General features: G+C 47.7%; 1 protein-coding gene across 1 annotated transcript; it reads right to left on the reverse strand.

Annotated features, from left to right (window-relative positions):
* Positions 1-534: 534 nt before the first annotated feature.
* Positions 535-14,224, reverse strand: LOC145337695 (max dimerization protein 4-like; the record flags this gene model as incomplete). Its single annotated transcript, XM_080182525.1, has 4 exons — positions 535-779; positions 2,369-2,537; positions 4,124-4,238; positions 14,159-14,224. Coding segments are annotated over 4 exons (505 nt in total), but the record flags the coding sequence as incomplete, so codon positions are not given.
* Positions 14,225-16,655: the final 2,431 nt, after the last annotated feature.

Below are 16,655 nucleotides of genomic sequence, written 5' to 3' on the forward strand. Positions count from 1 at the left end.
TTGCTAAACGAAAAAGCGGAACGCCCTTGCGTCGGGAGAGGCAGACGTCGGATACGCGATAGGAGACACGCCGGTCAGTGCTTCTCCAAGGAGTGGAGCCACAGGGTGGAGAAAACCCAGTCTCCAGTTAGCACACTGACAACTCAGGTCAAAGCCAGCAACACCACTGCCAGCAGCGCGCTCGTCACTATCCTTGTTACGAACAGATTGGAAACCAGGCAAAACAAACCAAATCAAATTATAAAAAGGAGTAAAGCAATATTCTACTTTCAAGGTTAATCATTAGAGCTGGCTTCCCCTTCCCCTGCAACCCCCCCACCCCACCCCGTTCCTCCCGCCCACTATTATTGCAGGAAAAAAAAAACCATCTCACAATTCTTTGCACTGGTCAGCCGAGAACAAGCACCGTCAGGGTCAGAATTGGTGAGCCGGGCTTGCAAAGAACTGCAGGAGGGGAACAGCAATACCAGTGCCCCTGTGGTTGGGGGTGTCCGTGAAAAGAGTGGCAGTTAACATCTCGGGGGCGGGGGGGGGGGGGGGACAAAAAAAAAGAACAAAAATTCGGTTTTATAAGTGCCCTGCGTTGACATGTGTGGTGGTCCTCTGCCAGTACCGAAGCAGCCACTATGAGAGCCGCGGTGTGATTGTGCGGGAATCTGCGTATCCGCTGTCACTGGAACTGCTCCGGAAACTGTAGTGGTCATCGACATCGCTGGCGCTGCCGACACTGTCCAACTCCCCGGGAACAAACTCCATCCCTTCAATGTCAACGTCAGCTTCTGCTCGAGAGAGAGAGAGAGAGAGAGAGAGAGGTAAAAGTGATTCTGTCAAAGAAAGACTCGACTTATATTTACACAGCGGTCAGCGGGCACGTCCGAGCACTTTACAGCCAATGACGTGCGTTGGAAGTGCCCCAAGTGTCGGAGTCAAATTAAAAAGACTAAAGCAATGTTCTACTTTCAAGCTAATCGTTAGAGCTGGCTCCTCCGACCCCCCCCCCGCCCCCACCACTTTCCCCTTTACTTGCCCCCCCCCCCAACCCACTATTATTGCAAAAAACCATCTCACAATTCTTCACACTGGTCAGCCGAGAACAAGTAAATGAGGGAGCCCGTTTGTGCAATAGCAAGCTCCCACAGAATCCCAGCAGGAGGCCTTTCAGCCTTTCTGGGATGGATGTTCTGGGCACATTATTTCTGAATCGTCAATCCTGGTTAGAATTTTGTGAATCCCCTCTCACTCTTCAAAACTCCAGTGAATATAGACTTCATAGAAACACTGTAGTGCAGGAAGAGGCCAGTCTGCACCGACAATCCTACCCAGGCCCTATCCCCGTAACCCCACACATTTACCCTGCGAATCCCTCTGACACTAGGGTCAATTTAGCATGGCCAATCTTTGGAGTGAGGGGGGGGGAAACCGGAACACTCGGAGGAAACCCACGCAGACACAGGGAGAACGTGCAAACTCCACAGAGACAATGACCCAAGCCGGGAATCGAACCCGGGACCCTGGCAGAGTGAGGCAGCAGCATTAACCACTGTGCCACCCCAGTCTCTTGTCATATGACATCGTGCCACCACAGAAATCAGCCTAGTTAAACCTTCATTGCACTCCCATGAATAGTCATAGAAATTGTGGAAACCCTACAACACAGAAAGAGGCCCTTTGGCCCATGAAGTCTGCACTGACCACAATCCCTCCAGGCCCTACCCCTATATTCCGACACATTTACCCACTAATCCCTCTAACCTACAGATCTTAGGACACTAAGGGGCAATTTTAGCAGGGCCAATCAACCCAAGCCACACATCTTTCGGACTGTGGGAGGAAACCGGAGCACCCGGAGGAAACCCATGCAGACACGGGGAGAATGTGCAAACTCCACACAGACAGTGACCCGAGCTGGGAATCGAACCTAGGTCCTTGGAGCTATGAAGCAGCAGTGCTAACCACTGTGCTACCGTGCCACCCACAGTAACACAAAATCTTTCACATCCACCCTTGCAGGCAGACGGGGCCTCAGTTCAATTTCTGTCAGTGCAGCACCCCCCTAAGGGATGGTATTTGATGGGCCGAATGGCCTTGCATCTGCCCTTGCCACGTACTCTGACAGGATTATTCCGGCAATCTGATCCTTTAGTTTGGAAAGTTTTTAACTCTGTCGCCACCTCTCTCTATCGACTCGGTCAGTCAGCTCCACGACTCTGCTATTGTAGTGATTGAAACTTGGCCGGGGGAGGGAGGGGAAGGTAGGGGGGATGTGCCAGAGGCCAGTCAGCCACCTCAGGAGTCACACCTCCCAGGGTGTGCTGCTGTGAACATTTCACACGGTCCATCTCTGCTCCTGCAAAGCTCGTGATCTCACCTTGCTCAGAATCGGAGCGGTCAGTGGAAATGGCTGACCCCAGGCTGTCAGTGCGCAGTCTCTCCATCCCCTGCACGGCCAGCTGCTCCAGCCGACGCCTTAGATACCGTCTCTCACGCTGGAGCTGTTCCTTCTGGTGGAGGGCCTTCTTGTCTTGCTCTTCTAACTTCTGCCCAAGAGAAAAGGGAGCAATGAATGAAGACAGACTTGCAATTCTATAGCACCTGGCACGACCCCAAGAGATCCCAAAGCACTTTCCAGCCGCCCGAGTACTTCTTGGCAAGTGTGGCCAATGCAGGGGACACGGTAACTAATGCTGGCCTGAGGGATAAATATAGACGCAGGACTCAGCAAAGGACTCCCTTGCCCTTCTTCCAAATAGCGGTCATGGTGTACGTTACACTCCTTCACTATCGCTGGGTCAACATCATAGAACTGTGGAATCATACAGCGCAGAAGATGCCCTTCAGCTCATTGAGTTCACACGAACACATCAGAAACGACTGAATTCCCATCTAATCCTATCTGCCAGCACTTGGCCCATAGCCCCTGAATGTTATGATGTGCCAAGTGCTCATCCAGATACTTTATAAAGGATTGTGGCATCCCGTCTCCACCACCCTTCCCAGGCAGCACATTCCATTTTTCAATCACATTCCCCCTTAAATCTCCTGTCCCCTCACCTTGAACCCATGTCCCCTCGTGACTGACCCTTCAACTAAGGGGGAACAGCTACTCCTTATCCACTCTGTCCATGTCCCTCAATCTTGTACACCTTCAGGTCATGCCTCAGTCTTCTCTGCTCCAATGAAAACAACCCAAGCCTCTTCAACCGCTCTTCATAAGTTAAATGCTCCACCCCAGGCAGCATACTGGTGAAGCTCCTCCGCACCCCCCCTCCAGTGCAATCACATCCTTCCGTGAATGTGGAGATCAGAACTGCACACAGTACTCCAGCTGTGACTCCACCAGAGTTCGATACAACTCCAACATGACGACTTCCTTGCTTTTGTAATCTATGCCTTGATTGATAAAGGCAAGTGTCCCATATACCTTTTTCACCACCCTACTAACATGTCCTTCTGCTTTCAGAGATCTGTGGATAAACACACCAAGGTCCCTTTGTTCCACAGAACTTCCTAGTGTCCTACCATTCATTGAATACTTTCTTTTCAAATTACTCGTTCCAAAAAGTGCGTCACCTCTCAAAATCTTGGAACTCCCTCCATAACAGCACTGTGGATGTATCTACACTTCAGGGGCTGCAGCGGTTCACATTGACACCCCAGCACCACATCCTCAATGCTGGCCCAGCCAGCAGCTCCTACATCTTGTAGACAACTGTACAAAAGGGAGGGGGCAGACAGCAGCCTCAGTTTAATGTCTGCTCCAAAAAGCAGCTTCCTCTGACAGTGCACCACACTCTCAGAGCTGGACTGGTGTCAGCATGGACTTGGTGTTTGGTCCTGCAGTGGAACTGGAAACTACAACCTCCTGCTCACAGGATGGAGATCGCTTCCCAGAGAGCCACAATCCTCTCAGACACAGCCCATATCACATCAACAGGACACCGTCCACAAATAAATTTCACCTCCCCTCTGGTTCCTTGGCTGGTGACCTCAGAAATTACTTCCTTTGTTTTCAAAACCAAAACTTAGCACCTCAAAAGTGACCGAAGAGGTGAATGTGAGAGCTCGCCGATTAAACAGGTCCCAAACAAGAAGTGAACTCAATTGAACAGTCTCGTTTATTTACCTTGATGTGAGTCCTCGCTCGCTTCAGTAGACTGAGAGTGGTGTGCCGCGAACAGTCTGGTCCAAGGGGCACTAGCTCCTTCAGCTGCTCTAAGTATAACCTCAGCTTGGCTCGCCTGCAATCAAAAACAGCAGAAGTCAATGCAGATGGTGTCCAAACGCCTGCACCTGTATCACAAAGATTCAAATCCTGCTCAACTCTCATCAACTGCGATTACAAAGAGGGCTCGATAGTCACAGGGAGCAAGACACCACTGGTCAGTGCAGCACGGTGGTTAGCACTGCTGCCTCACAGCACCAGGGACCCGGGTTCAACTCCTGGAATGGGTCACTGCCTGTGTGGAGTTTGCACATTCTCCCCATGTCTGCGTGGGTTTCCTTTGGGTGCTCCAGTTTCCTCCCACATTCCAAAGGCACAATGGTTAGGTGCATTGACCCAAACAGGAGCCAGAGTGTGGCGACTGGAGGATTTTCGCAGTAACTTCATTGCAGTGTTAATGTAAGCCTGTTTGTGACACTAATAAATAAACTTTTAAAATTTAGTTGACCTGAAAGCTAGTGGGAGTGTTAAGACTGGCCATATGGATCTCCACCCAGAGGTGCACCCTATCACCCACACCTACTCTACCCCCCACCCCGACTCTGTGAAGTCAGGCAGAAACCAAATAGGTTATGTGGGCGTGCACGGCACGTGTGCCCACACAGGCATGCAGCCTCCATTCATTATTACATTTGAGCTTCAAGTTCTGGGCAATCTTTGCAGTGATGATCTGGTCACCCAGGCCAATAGTATAGATCAAAACAGAGCCCCCACCCTCCCTCCACACACACACAACAACCACCAATTGGAAAACTTGCATCTTGTAAGCCAATTAGTTATTTGGCAATCACAGTGACCCTCTCAGATGGATGGGGGTCAACTAAAAACAAGGAGGCACTCCCACCCACAAAAAAGATATTCATTAATGTAGCATCTGTCACAACCTCAGGAGATTTAACAGACAATGAGATACTCTGGCAGTGCAATCACCATTGTAATATATGAAATGCTGCAGTCAGTTTGTGCACAGCAAGCTCCCACAAATGGGAAATATTGATACTGGCTGACGGATAACAAAGAATAGCCTAAAAGAGAGCATGTCAGAGAGTGCAGTGCCTTCTCTCAGTACTTCACTGGGTCGTTTCAACCTGGATTTGGGTGATAATATCTGTGCAGACTGAACCCAGAACCTTCTCTGGTGTGCGTTCGCAATGACACAGTAGCTGGCAACTCACAGAACATGGAGTCCAACTCAAAAAGGCCAAACTTAAAAATAATCTCCTGACTCCCAAAACAGGGCAGGAACCATCTACCATTCAACATCCAGACTGGCACATGATCAACAGGCAACTCTCAGAGGAGTGGGGGGGTGGTTGGTGAGGTACTCAAAAGATACTTGTTAGAGTTAGCACTTGCACAAGGTGGTGGTCAAGGATAAAGGCAGACTGAGGGTGCAGAGGGATCTGGGTGTCCTAGTGCTTGAATGGCGACAGGTTGGTATACAGCAAGTAACGAGGAAAGCTAATAGAATGTTATTGTTCATTGCGAGGGGAATTGATTACAAAAGTAGGTGGTTAGCTTTGGTTGTGCAGAGCATTGGTGAGATCACTGCAGAAACGTGTACAGAAGAACAAAGAACATTACAGCACAGGAACAGGTCCTTTTGCCCTCCAAGCCTGCACCGAACATGCTGCCCGACTGAACTAAAACCTCCTACCCTTCCTGGACCATATCTCTCTATTCCCATCCTATTCATGTATTTGTCCAGACGCCCCTTAAAACTCACTATCATATCTGCTTCCACTACCTCCCCCGGCAATGAGTTCCAGGCACCCACCACCCTGTGTGTAAAATAAAACTTGCCTCGTACATCTCCTTTAAACCTTGCCCCCTCACACCTTAAGACCTGTACCTCCTAGTAACTGACTCTTCCACCCTGGGAAAAAACCTTCTGACTATCCACTCTGTCTATGCCTGTCATAATCTTGTAGACTTCGCCCTGGTCTCCTTACTTAAGGAAGAATGTAATTGCACTAGAAGCAGTTAGGTGGTTTGTGAGACTAATTCCAGGAATTGGGTGGGGGAGGGTGGGGTAGGCCTTAAAAAGAAAGGTTGGCGTGGTTAGGTTTGTATCCACCAGAGTTCTGAAGAGTAAGAGGCAACTTGATCAAAACCTAAGATGCTGCAGCCTATTGGCAGGGTGGATGCTGTCGGAGAATCTTGAACGAGAGGTCAATGTTTGAAAATACAGAGTCACTCATTTAAGACAGATGAGGAGAATGTCTTTTCTTAGAGTTGAGTGTCTCTGGCACACACTTCCTCAAATGACAGTAAAAGCAGAATGCTTGAATATTTTTAAGGTAGGGAAGTGGGGCGCCACGATAGCCTAGTGGTATTATCGCGAGACCATCCAGAAACTCCATTCTGGGGAAGCGGGTTCGAATCCCACCACGGCAGATGAATTCAATAAAATTCAAAAATTAGAAAAATATCTGGAGTTAGGAATCTACTGATGACCATGAAACTATTGTCGGAAAAACCCATCTGGTTCAGTAATGTCCTTTAGGGAAAGAAATCCGCCACCCTTACCCAGTCTGGCCTACATGTGACTCCGGACTCATAGCAAATGTGGTTGACTCTTAACTGCTCTCTGAAATGGCTGAGTGAGACACTCAATTCATGGGCAAGTAAGGATGGGCAATAAATGCAGGTTAGCCAGTGAATGAGAAAGGTGGTGATAGCTAGGAACATGGGGTTGGAGTTACAATCAGATCAGCCAGGATCTTATTGAATGTTGGAGCAGGCTTGAGCGGCCTGTTCCTAATGCACGTGCACATTCACCGACAAAACCTCACAAAACCTGAAAAAGTTAACTCTCTCCATAGATGCTGCCAAACCTGCTGAATATTTCCAACACTGCGTTTTCTTTTCATTCCTCCTTCGCTGAAGAGGCTGCATTGCCGCAGTGAGACAACCCCAGCCACAGAACACTGAGCAAGGCCACGCACAAGCAATGCTTCCTTGCAAATAAACATGTGCTGAGTGAGGGAAGAGACGGGGAGGAATGATCTGGCAGACAGCATGACTCACAACTGTGAAATTTTAACTCAGTGAGACATCTAGCAAAAAGACAAAGCAGCCAGACAGAAAGCTCACTCACCTCCCTCTGAAGCTGTGCAGGTCTGAGCAAACTCAAAGTGACAACAGAAAACAGGAGGAGGATAGAAAGTTCACAATTATCTTTGAAAACCCACAATCTGTTCTGTGAACTTTCACATTCAGAGACTGCACGGAACCCACTCTGATTCCTTGCCGAAACAAAAATCAAATGTAGTTTTAGAAAATAAGAGGTGTAACTTCACATCGCACCTCACCCAGTGTCTCAAATAACCTTTAATGCTCCACACAAACACTACTTCAAAATAGCCACAGTTGCATCAGTTAGAGCATTTGGTGTCACAGTGGTTAGCACTGCTGGCTCACAGCGCCAGGGACCCGGGTTCGATTCCCGGTTTGGGTCACTGTCTGTGTAGAGCTTGCATGTTCTCCCCGTGTCTGCACAGGTTTCCTCCCACCGTCTGAGACATGTGCTGGTTAGGTGGATTGACCTGAACAGGTGCCAGAGTGTGGCGACCAGGGAAATTTCACAGTAACTTCATTGCAGTGTTTATGTAAGTCTTGCTCGTGACTAATAAACAAACTTTACTTAAATCAGGACACCGAAAGATCCCAGAAGATAATAACGGGGCAGCAGGTCTGAGGGATTTTATAGTGTAGGGATGAGTGTTGGGCAGAAAACTAACTGGAACACTCTGTCCAGTTAGGTGACCATGGGATTTTTCACATCTTTCATTTCACACATTCAGCATCTTGAATGAACGTGCAATACAAAAGTGGTGACTAGAGTTAGGGAGGGAATCGATCAGGCAAACCAGCCTGCCATCCATTGACTCTGTCTACACTACCCGCTTGGGAAATGCAGCCAGAATAACCAAGGACCCTGCGCACCCTGGACATTCTCTCTTCCACTTTCTTCCGTGGGAAGACGATACAAAAGTCTGAGGTCACGTACCAACCGACTCAAGAACAGCTTCTTCCCTGCTGCTGTCAAGACTTTTGAATGGACTTGCCTTGTATTAAAGTTGACTTTCTCTGCACCCTAGCTAGACTGTAACACTACATTCTGCACAGTCTGCTTTCCTTCTCTATGAATGGTATGCTCCGTCTGTACAGCACTCAGGAAATAATACTTTTCACGGTATGCTAATACATGTGACAAAGTACAGTGACGGAGGGGGAGAGAAAGAGAGAAACACAGACAGTGCATTCTGATGCAGAGCACATTCATGACCAACCAACAAGTTTAAGTATAATCGGGGAGGTGGTGGCATAGTGGAATTGTCACTGGGCTAGTATTCTAGAGACTCAGGGTAACGTTCTGGACACCCGAGTTCAAATCCTACCATGAGAAATGGTGAAATTTGAATTCAATAAAAACATGGAATTAGAATCATAGGAACCCTACAGCACAGAAGATGGCCAGTTAGCCCATCGAGTCTGCACTGACTCTCTGCCAGACCATCTCACTCAGGGCCTCTCCCTATCCCTGAAACCCCACATATCTACCATGGCTAATCCATCAAATCCGCACATTTTATGAAATCTGCTGCCCCTGCCTGGTCTGGTGACTCCAGACCCACAGCAATGCCTAGGCAAAGTATTCAGTTAGAGGGCAATTAGTACACTGCAAGGTCAGCAATTGTTCAAAACGCGTCTCAAATGTTGGTAGAGCTGCACCCATCCTGACAGGTGGACAATATTCCATACTCCTTATAGATGGTGGGCCGGCTCTGGGGAGGTAGGTGAGTTACTCAGTGCAGAATTTCCAGCCACTGACCCGCGGCATCAGGTCGCTGACTTGGGGCAGCACGGTGGCACAGTGGAGTTTAGAAGAATGAGAGTGGATACAGAACTGGCTCGGTCAAAGAAGACAGAGGATAGCAGTGGAATGGTACGTTTCTGAATGGAGGGCTATGATAAGTGGCATACCTCAGGGATTAGTGCTGGGACCATTGCTGTTTGCAATATATATAAATGATTTGGAGGAGAATGTAACTGGATTGATTAGTAAGTTTGCAGACAACACAAAAGTTGATGGATTTGCGGATAGCAATGAGGACCATCAGAGGATACAGCAGGATATAGATCAGTTGGAGACTTGGGCGGAGAGATGGCAGATGGAGTTTAATCCAGACGAATGTGAGGTAATGCATTTTGGAAGGTCTAATACAGATAGGAAATATACAGTAAATGGCAGGACCATAAGAGTATTGATAGGCAGAGGGATCTGGGTGTGCAGGTATACAGGTCACTGAAAGTGGCAATGCAGCTGGAGAAGGTAGTCAAGAAGGCATACGGCATGCTCACCTTCATCGGCTGGGGCACTGAGTTTAAAAATTGGCAAGTCATGTTGTAGATTTATAGAATCTTGGTTAGGCCACACTTGGAATATAGTGTTCAATTCTGGTCGCCACACTGCCAGAAGGATGTGGAGGCTTTGGAGAGGGTACAGAAAAGAATTACCAGGATGTTGCCCTGGTATGGAGGGCATTAGCTATGAGGAGAGGTTGGAGAAATTTGGTTTGTTCTCACTGAGGGCAGACCTGATAGAAGTCTACAAGATTATGAGAGGCATGGACAGAGTGGATAGTCAGAAGCTTTTCCCATGGTGGAAGAGTCAATTACTAGGGGGGCACAGGTTTAAGGTGTGAGGGGCAAAGTTTAAAGGAGATGTACGAGGCAGATCTTTTATACAGAGAGAGTAGTGGGTGCCTGGAACTCGTTGCTGGGGGAGGCTATAGAAACAGACACAGTAGTGACTTTTAAGGGGCATCTGGACAAATACATGAACAGAATGGGAATTGAGGAATATGTAGGGGGTTTTAGTTCAGTCGGGCAGCATGATCGGTGCAGGCTTGGAGGGCTGAAGGGCCTCTTCCTGTGCTGGAATTTCCTTTGTTCTTTGAGAGATGATCTCATTTGAATGTAAAATTCTTACAGAGTGTAACAGGGTGGATGCAGGAAGGGTATTTCTCCCTGGCTGGGGACACAAGAAGCAGGTCTGACCATTTCATATGAAGGGGCAGGTCATTGAAGAGAAAGTTCTTTGCTCGGAGGATGGTGAATCTTTGGAACTCCCTCCTCCAGAGAGGGTTGTGGAGGTTCAGGCATTGAGTGTGTTCAAGACAGAGCATGATAGATATCTACATATTAAAGATTTCAAAGCTATGGGGATAGTGAGGGAAAATGCCATTAACTAGAAGATCAACCATGGTCTAGCTGAATGAGGGGAGCAAGCTGGAGGGGCCAAATGGCCTACCCCTGCTCCCACGATCCAACGTTCTTAGGAACTAAATCCAATAAGTAGGATCAAAGAAAGTTCTTGAAGGAGAAGAAACTAGGGGGATTGAATTTAGGAGTCGCAGCGTCATGTTGCAACTGTACACAACTCTGGTGCGGCCGCACTTGGAGTACTGTGTGCAGTTCTGGTCCCCACATTACAGGAAGGACGTGGAGGCTTTGGAGAGGGTGCAGAGGAGGTTTACCAGGATGTTGCCTGGTATGGAGGGGAGATCCTATGAGGAGAGACTGAGGGATTTGGGGTTGTTTTCACTGGAAAGAAGGCGGCTAAGAGGGGATCTTATAGAAACATATAAGATGATTAGAGGTTTAGATAGGGTGGATGGTGATAGCCTGTTTCCTCGGATGGAGAAAGCTAGCACGAGGGGGCATGGCTTTAAATTAAGGGGGGGTAGTTATAGGACGGATGTCAGGGGCAGGTTCTTTACCCAGAGGGTGGTGAGGGACTGGAATGCCCTGCCTGCTGCAGTTGTAAATGCGCCTAGTTTGGGGGCGTTTAAGAGATTGGTGGATAGGTTTATGGATGAAAAGGGATTGGTTTAGATTAGTGGGTCAATGTTTTTTTTTAAAAATAAGACTGGTCGGCGCAACATTGTGGGCCGAAGGGCCTGTTCCGCGCTGTAATGTTCTATGTTCTATGTTGATAGTGAGGGATTCAGTGATGGTGATGCCATTGAATGTCAAGGGGATTCACTTCTCTCCCCTCATCTGGAGTTTGTCTTTTGTCCCTACAGTGCAGAAAGAGACCATTCAGCCCATCAAGTCTGCACCCATTCTCTGACTAGATACTTGGAGGGGAAAAGGGTGGTGAAGAGCTAGTAAGTGTTGTGACAGCAGTGACTAATTGGATGGCTCTTTCAATGGTACTAGCACAGGCGCAATGGGCCACATGGCCTTCTTATGCCAAAACCCTCGGAGTGAAATGAAGGAAGTTGGCTGGAACTGGTGGAGAAAGAAGAACCAGTATTAGAGGTTTACAGCATGGAAACAGGCTCTTTGGCCCAATGTGCCCATGCTGCCCATTTTTTTTTTAAAACCCCTAAACTAATCCCAATTGCCTGCGTTTGGCCCATACCCCTCTATACCCATCACCTTCTCAGGAGGGTTACAGGTTGAAGAGAAATAACCACGTGGTCAGCAACAGGCACACATCGCAAGTAGGAATTGAAAATAAGAGATCCCACAGGTACTGCAAGGTTCTCTGACATCACACTGCAACCGTGCACCTAACAAGGAGAACACCCAGCTCCATCTATCTAAAGCTAGATCTGACATTCACTGTAGCACACAGTGCAAAAGGTTTCTGGTCACCAATCAGCAACAACGAGAAAGGAATCTTACGCGGCTGATACAGTTCTCACCATGAAAAGTAGGGTAGTTACGTTAATCTTTATATCGAACCTTGGATAGGTCACAGTTGGGAGGGCTGGGTGGGTTCTGGTCTCGGCTGTAGAGGCAATGGAAAAGCTGCAAAAAAAATTACTAGGACGATATACAAGAACTGAGAAAGTGTAACTATGAGGAAAGTCAAAATTCGGCCTGGGCTCCTTTCTCCACAAAAGGAAAAGGCTGAAGAATAACAGAAATAGAAGCAGGCCATTTGGCCCTTCTAGCCTGTTCCGCCATTCATCTCGATCATGGCCGATCATCAAATTCAATATCCTGATTCCCCCTTCCCTCCATCTCTCTTTAGCCCCAATGGCTATATCTAATTTTTTCTTGAAATCACACAAAGTTTTGGTCTCAACTACATTTTGTGGTAATGAATTCCACACATTCACCACCCTCTGGGTGCAGAAATTTCTCCTCATCTCAGTTCTACCTCTTATCCTCCAACTATGACCTCTAGCTCTGGACTTTGCTATCATAGGAACGTTCTTTCTGAATCTACCTGGTTAGAAGAGTGAGAGGTGATTTCACCAAACTTAAAAAATTCTAAACTCTAATGAATTTAATCCTAGCCAGCTAAATCTCTCCTCACGTGACAGACCTGCTATCCCAGGAAACTGCCTGGGATGAGTAACAATAACCTGATAAATAACCCGGGTGTTGACAAGGTTGACGTAGGAAAGATGTTCCCATCTGAAGCCAAGGCCCGTTCCCCACATCATACAAGTTCACTGGTCATCAACCACTGGCTGCTGGTCTACAACCACTGGGACACAGTCTCAGGAAACAGGGAGACATTTAGCACTGAGATGAGGAGAACTTTCTTCATTCAGAGATTGGTGAACCTGTGCGGTTCTCTACCCCAGAGGGCTCAGCGAGGATGTCAAAGACGGAAAGCAGTAAGATTTCTAGATATGACCAACATCAAGACAATGGGAGAAAACAGCACAGAGACAGATGACCAGCCACAACTGTTTAAATGGTGGAGCAGGCTTGATGGGCTGAGTGGCCTCCTCCTGTGGCCTCCCCCTATTTCCTCTTAAAGAAGAGCAACGTCCAGCCTTTACATTTCCTCCTGTTAGGGACACGAGGTCTATCTTAGTCCACCTTCTACCACGCTGGTAACGAGCTACAACAATAATCACAACTTAATCTATCTCCATCACTTTGTCTACAACAGATCCAAACATGAGGACAGCTTTGTTCCGAAGTGACCAGCCCCTCCCAAGCACATCACACTTAGCAAATCACAACTCAAATTACTCGCATACCATCACACCAAAATGTTACTCTCAGAAACAACAAAATCTCTAATCCACTTATGAGTGAATCTGTACTAATCCCATCTCTGCCCAATCCTGAGGGAGCCCCTTCCACAGATTGGCCACTCACTCACTGAAATTTTGTTTCTATGGATATGTTTTTGCTGCCCAACCCCCCGATTCTACACATCCAGACAAGGTGACCAGCTTCTGATGCTCAACGTCAATCTAATCCAGGCTCTGAGCACAGCAATTGTATGACCACTTGACCTTCCTCTCACCCTTGATGAACGCCACCCAACAAGACAAGCTGCCATGTACCAGGAAGTACCCGAACCATCTCAGGATCCTAACAGCATTGGGTGGCTCAAGATTATTTAAAGTTTATTTATTGGTGTCACAAGTAGGCTTACATTAACACTGCAATGAAGGTATTGTGCAAGTTCCCCAGTGGCCACACTCTGGCACCTATTCGGGTACACTGAGGGAGAATTTAGCATGGCCAATGCACCTAACCATTACGTCTTTTGGACTGTGGGAGAAAACCAGAGCACTCGGAAGAAACCCACACAGATGGGAGGGGGTAGGACATGCAAACTCCACACAGACAGTCACCCAAGGCTGGAATTGAACCTGGGGCCCTTGCGCTGTTGGGCAGCAGTGCTAACCACTGTGCTGCGCGGGGTTGGGGGGGGGGGGGGGTAATGTTAGACAAGTCTTAACAGTATTGCAAACTCCTCATGAAGGTTAAGTTAGGAGTGGTGATGGTGGGGCGGGAGAATCATTGTTCAGGATGATTTCAACCAGCTTCACCACCACACACGTGCTTGCATTCCAGCGCGCAACAGACAGCAACGATGCAGTTTTAAATCCACAACACAAGCGTTCCAGAATCTACCCTCAATTCCACTTTCTCCACACTCACCTGTGCTTCTCCAGCTCATTGTGCGAGGACCTGTAACAAAAATATAAAAAAAAACCTGTTAACAACCTGAGAGATTGAAGCAATTGGTATCAGAACCAGGCATTGAGAATTTTATTTTTAAATCCAGCTAGTTGCGAGATCTGGGACGCCCTAAAAGGCCATCAGAAGCAGATTCAATATTAACTTGCAAAAGAAAACGGAGTGAATACAAGATGGGGGAAAATTTGCAGAATGAGTTGGAAAGAGCAGGCAGGGAGCATGGAACTAACTGGATAGCCGAGTGGCCTACTCCTGTACTTGCTGATTTTTTTTATATTTCATGGGATATGGGCGTTGCTGGGAATCCAGCATTTATTGCCCATCCCTCATTGGTGGTGGTGGTGGTGAGCTGCCTTCTTGAAAAACCATAGCTCCCGAGATGTAGGTACACCCACAGCGCTGTTAGGGCGGGAAATGATTCTATGACTCAGATAAAAACTTGGGTTTGTATTTAAACTTAGTTAGTGAGTTAGTAAATTTGCTGATGACACCAAAATTGGTGGAGTAGTGGATAAGGTAGAGGGCTCTTGTACACTGTAAAGAGACAGTGATAGGATGCAGAGCTGGGCTGAAAAGTGGCAGATAGAGTTTAACCCTGATAAGTGTTAGGTGATTCATTTTGATAGGACAAACTTGAATGCGGATTACAGGGTCAACAGCAGGGTTCTGAGGAATATGGAGGAACACAGAGATCTTGGGGTTCATATCCACAGATCTCTGAAGGCTGCCACTCAAGTGGATAGAGTCATAAAGAAAGCTTAAAGTGCGTTAGCGCTTATTAGCGGGGGTTTGAGTTTAAGAGCCGTGGGGTTATGCTGCAACTATACAGGACCTTGGTGAGACCACATTTGGAATAGTGCGCGCAGTTCTGGTCACCTCACTACAGGAAGGACGTGGAAGCATTGGAGAGAGTGCAGAGGAGATTTACCAGGATACTGCCTGGTTTGGAGGGCAGGTCTTATGAAGAAAGGTTGAGGGAGCTGGGGCTTTTCTCTTTAGAGCGGAGGAGGATGGGAGGCGACTTAATAGAAGTTTATAAGATGATGAGGGAGATAAAGTGGACGTGCAGAGACTATTTCCTCGGGTGGATGTAGCTGTTACTAGTGGGCATAACAATAAGGTTCATGGTGGGAGATATAGGAGGGATGTCTGAGATAGGTTCTTTATTCAGAGAGTGGTTGGGGTGTGAAATGCACTGCCTGCTGTGATAGTGGAGTCGGACACTTTAGGAACTCAAGCGGTTATTGGATAGACACATGGAATACACCAGAATGATAGGGAGTGGGATAGCTTGATCTTGGGTTCAGACATAGCTCAGACATTGAGGGCCAAAGGGCCTGTACTGCACTGTAATGTTCTACGCCTACGTTCTAAGCAATCATTGATATGGTGCGTCACGGTGGCACAGTGGTTAGCACGGCTGCCTCACAGCACCAGGGACTTGGGTTTGATTTCCGGCTTGGGTCAGTGTGTGGAGTTTGCACATTCTCCCCATGTCTGCGTGGGTTTCCTCCGGGTGCTCTGGTTTTTTTCCACAGTTGGAAAGACATGCGGGTTAGGTGAATTGGTCATGCTAAACAGCCCCTTAGTGCCAGGAGACTAGCTAGAGTTATGGGGATGGGGCCTGGGTGGAATTGCAGACTTGATAGGCTGAATGGCCGCCTTCTGCACTGTAGGATTCTACATGTGTTTATTTCTAATGGTATCAGCATGTTAAGGATTAGAAGCCAGTCTGCTTCACCCTCTGCTTGGCAGCCTAACCAATGGACACCGTTAAATATTAAGTGAGCAGCTTTTACTTAATTCACTGCAAGGCCAGCATTTACCACCCAATTTTAGATGGTAGCGAGTAACTGAGGATCTGCTAGACCATTTCAGAGGCAGCCCCTTTGCTGTGGCTCTGGAATCACATGTAGGCCAGACTGGGTAAGGACGGCAGATTTCCTTCCCTAAAGGACACTGGCGAACCAGATGGGCTTTTACAACAATTCACGAGTTTCACCGTCACCATTTTGAGATTAATCTTTCATTCAGGGCTATTTAATTAATCGAATTTAAATTCCTCTGCTGGTGAGATTTGATCGTTACTGGGTCATTTGTCCTGGCCTCTGGGATTATCAACAACACAATCACCATGCCAACCGTACACCTCATACTCTGCACTCGTGGATCATCGCCATGGCAACATTAACACCTTCAGGGTGGATAGAGAAGACCTCGTGTTGCTCGGAGCTACCCATCAGTGGATGGGAACAGTACGGGAAGCTTGGGTATCATCGAATATGGTTATAAACACATGATTCTTGGCATCCTCCACTGTGATCTTCAAATCCCAGTAACCCATGGATCATTCAATGCGGGGAATGGAGGTGGGGATCAGGCTAACACAGGCAAGGCTGAGGACACAGGTTCAAATCCCACCATGGATGCTGGTGGCGTCTCAGCACAATTAATAAAT

This window comes from Carcharhinus amblyrhynchos, unplaced genomic scaffold (genome assembly GCF_965287045.1).
Source record: "Carcharhinus amblyrhynchos unplaced genomic scaffold, sCarAmb.v2.hapA scaffold_61, whole genome shotgun sequence".
Taxonomy (NCBI): Eukaryota; Metazoa; Chordata; class Chondrichthyes; order Carcharhiniformes; family Carcharhinidae; genus Carcharhinus; species Carcharhinus amblyrhynchos.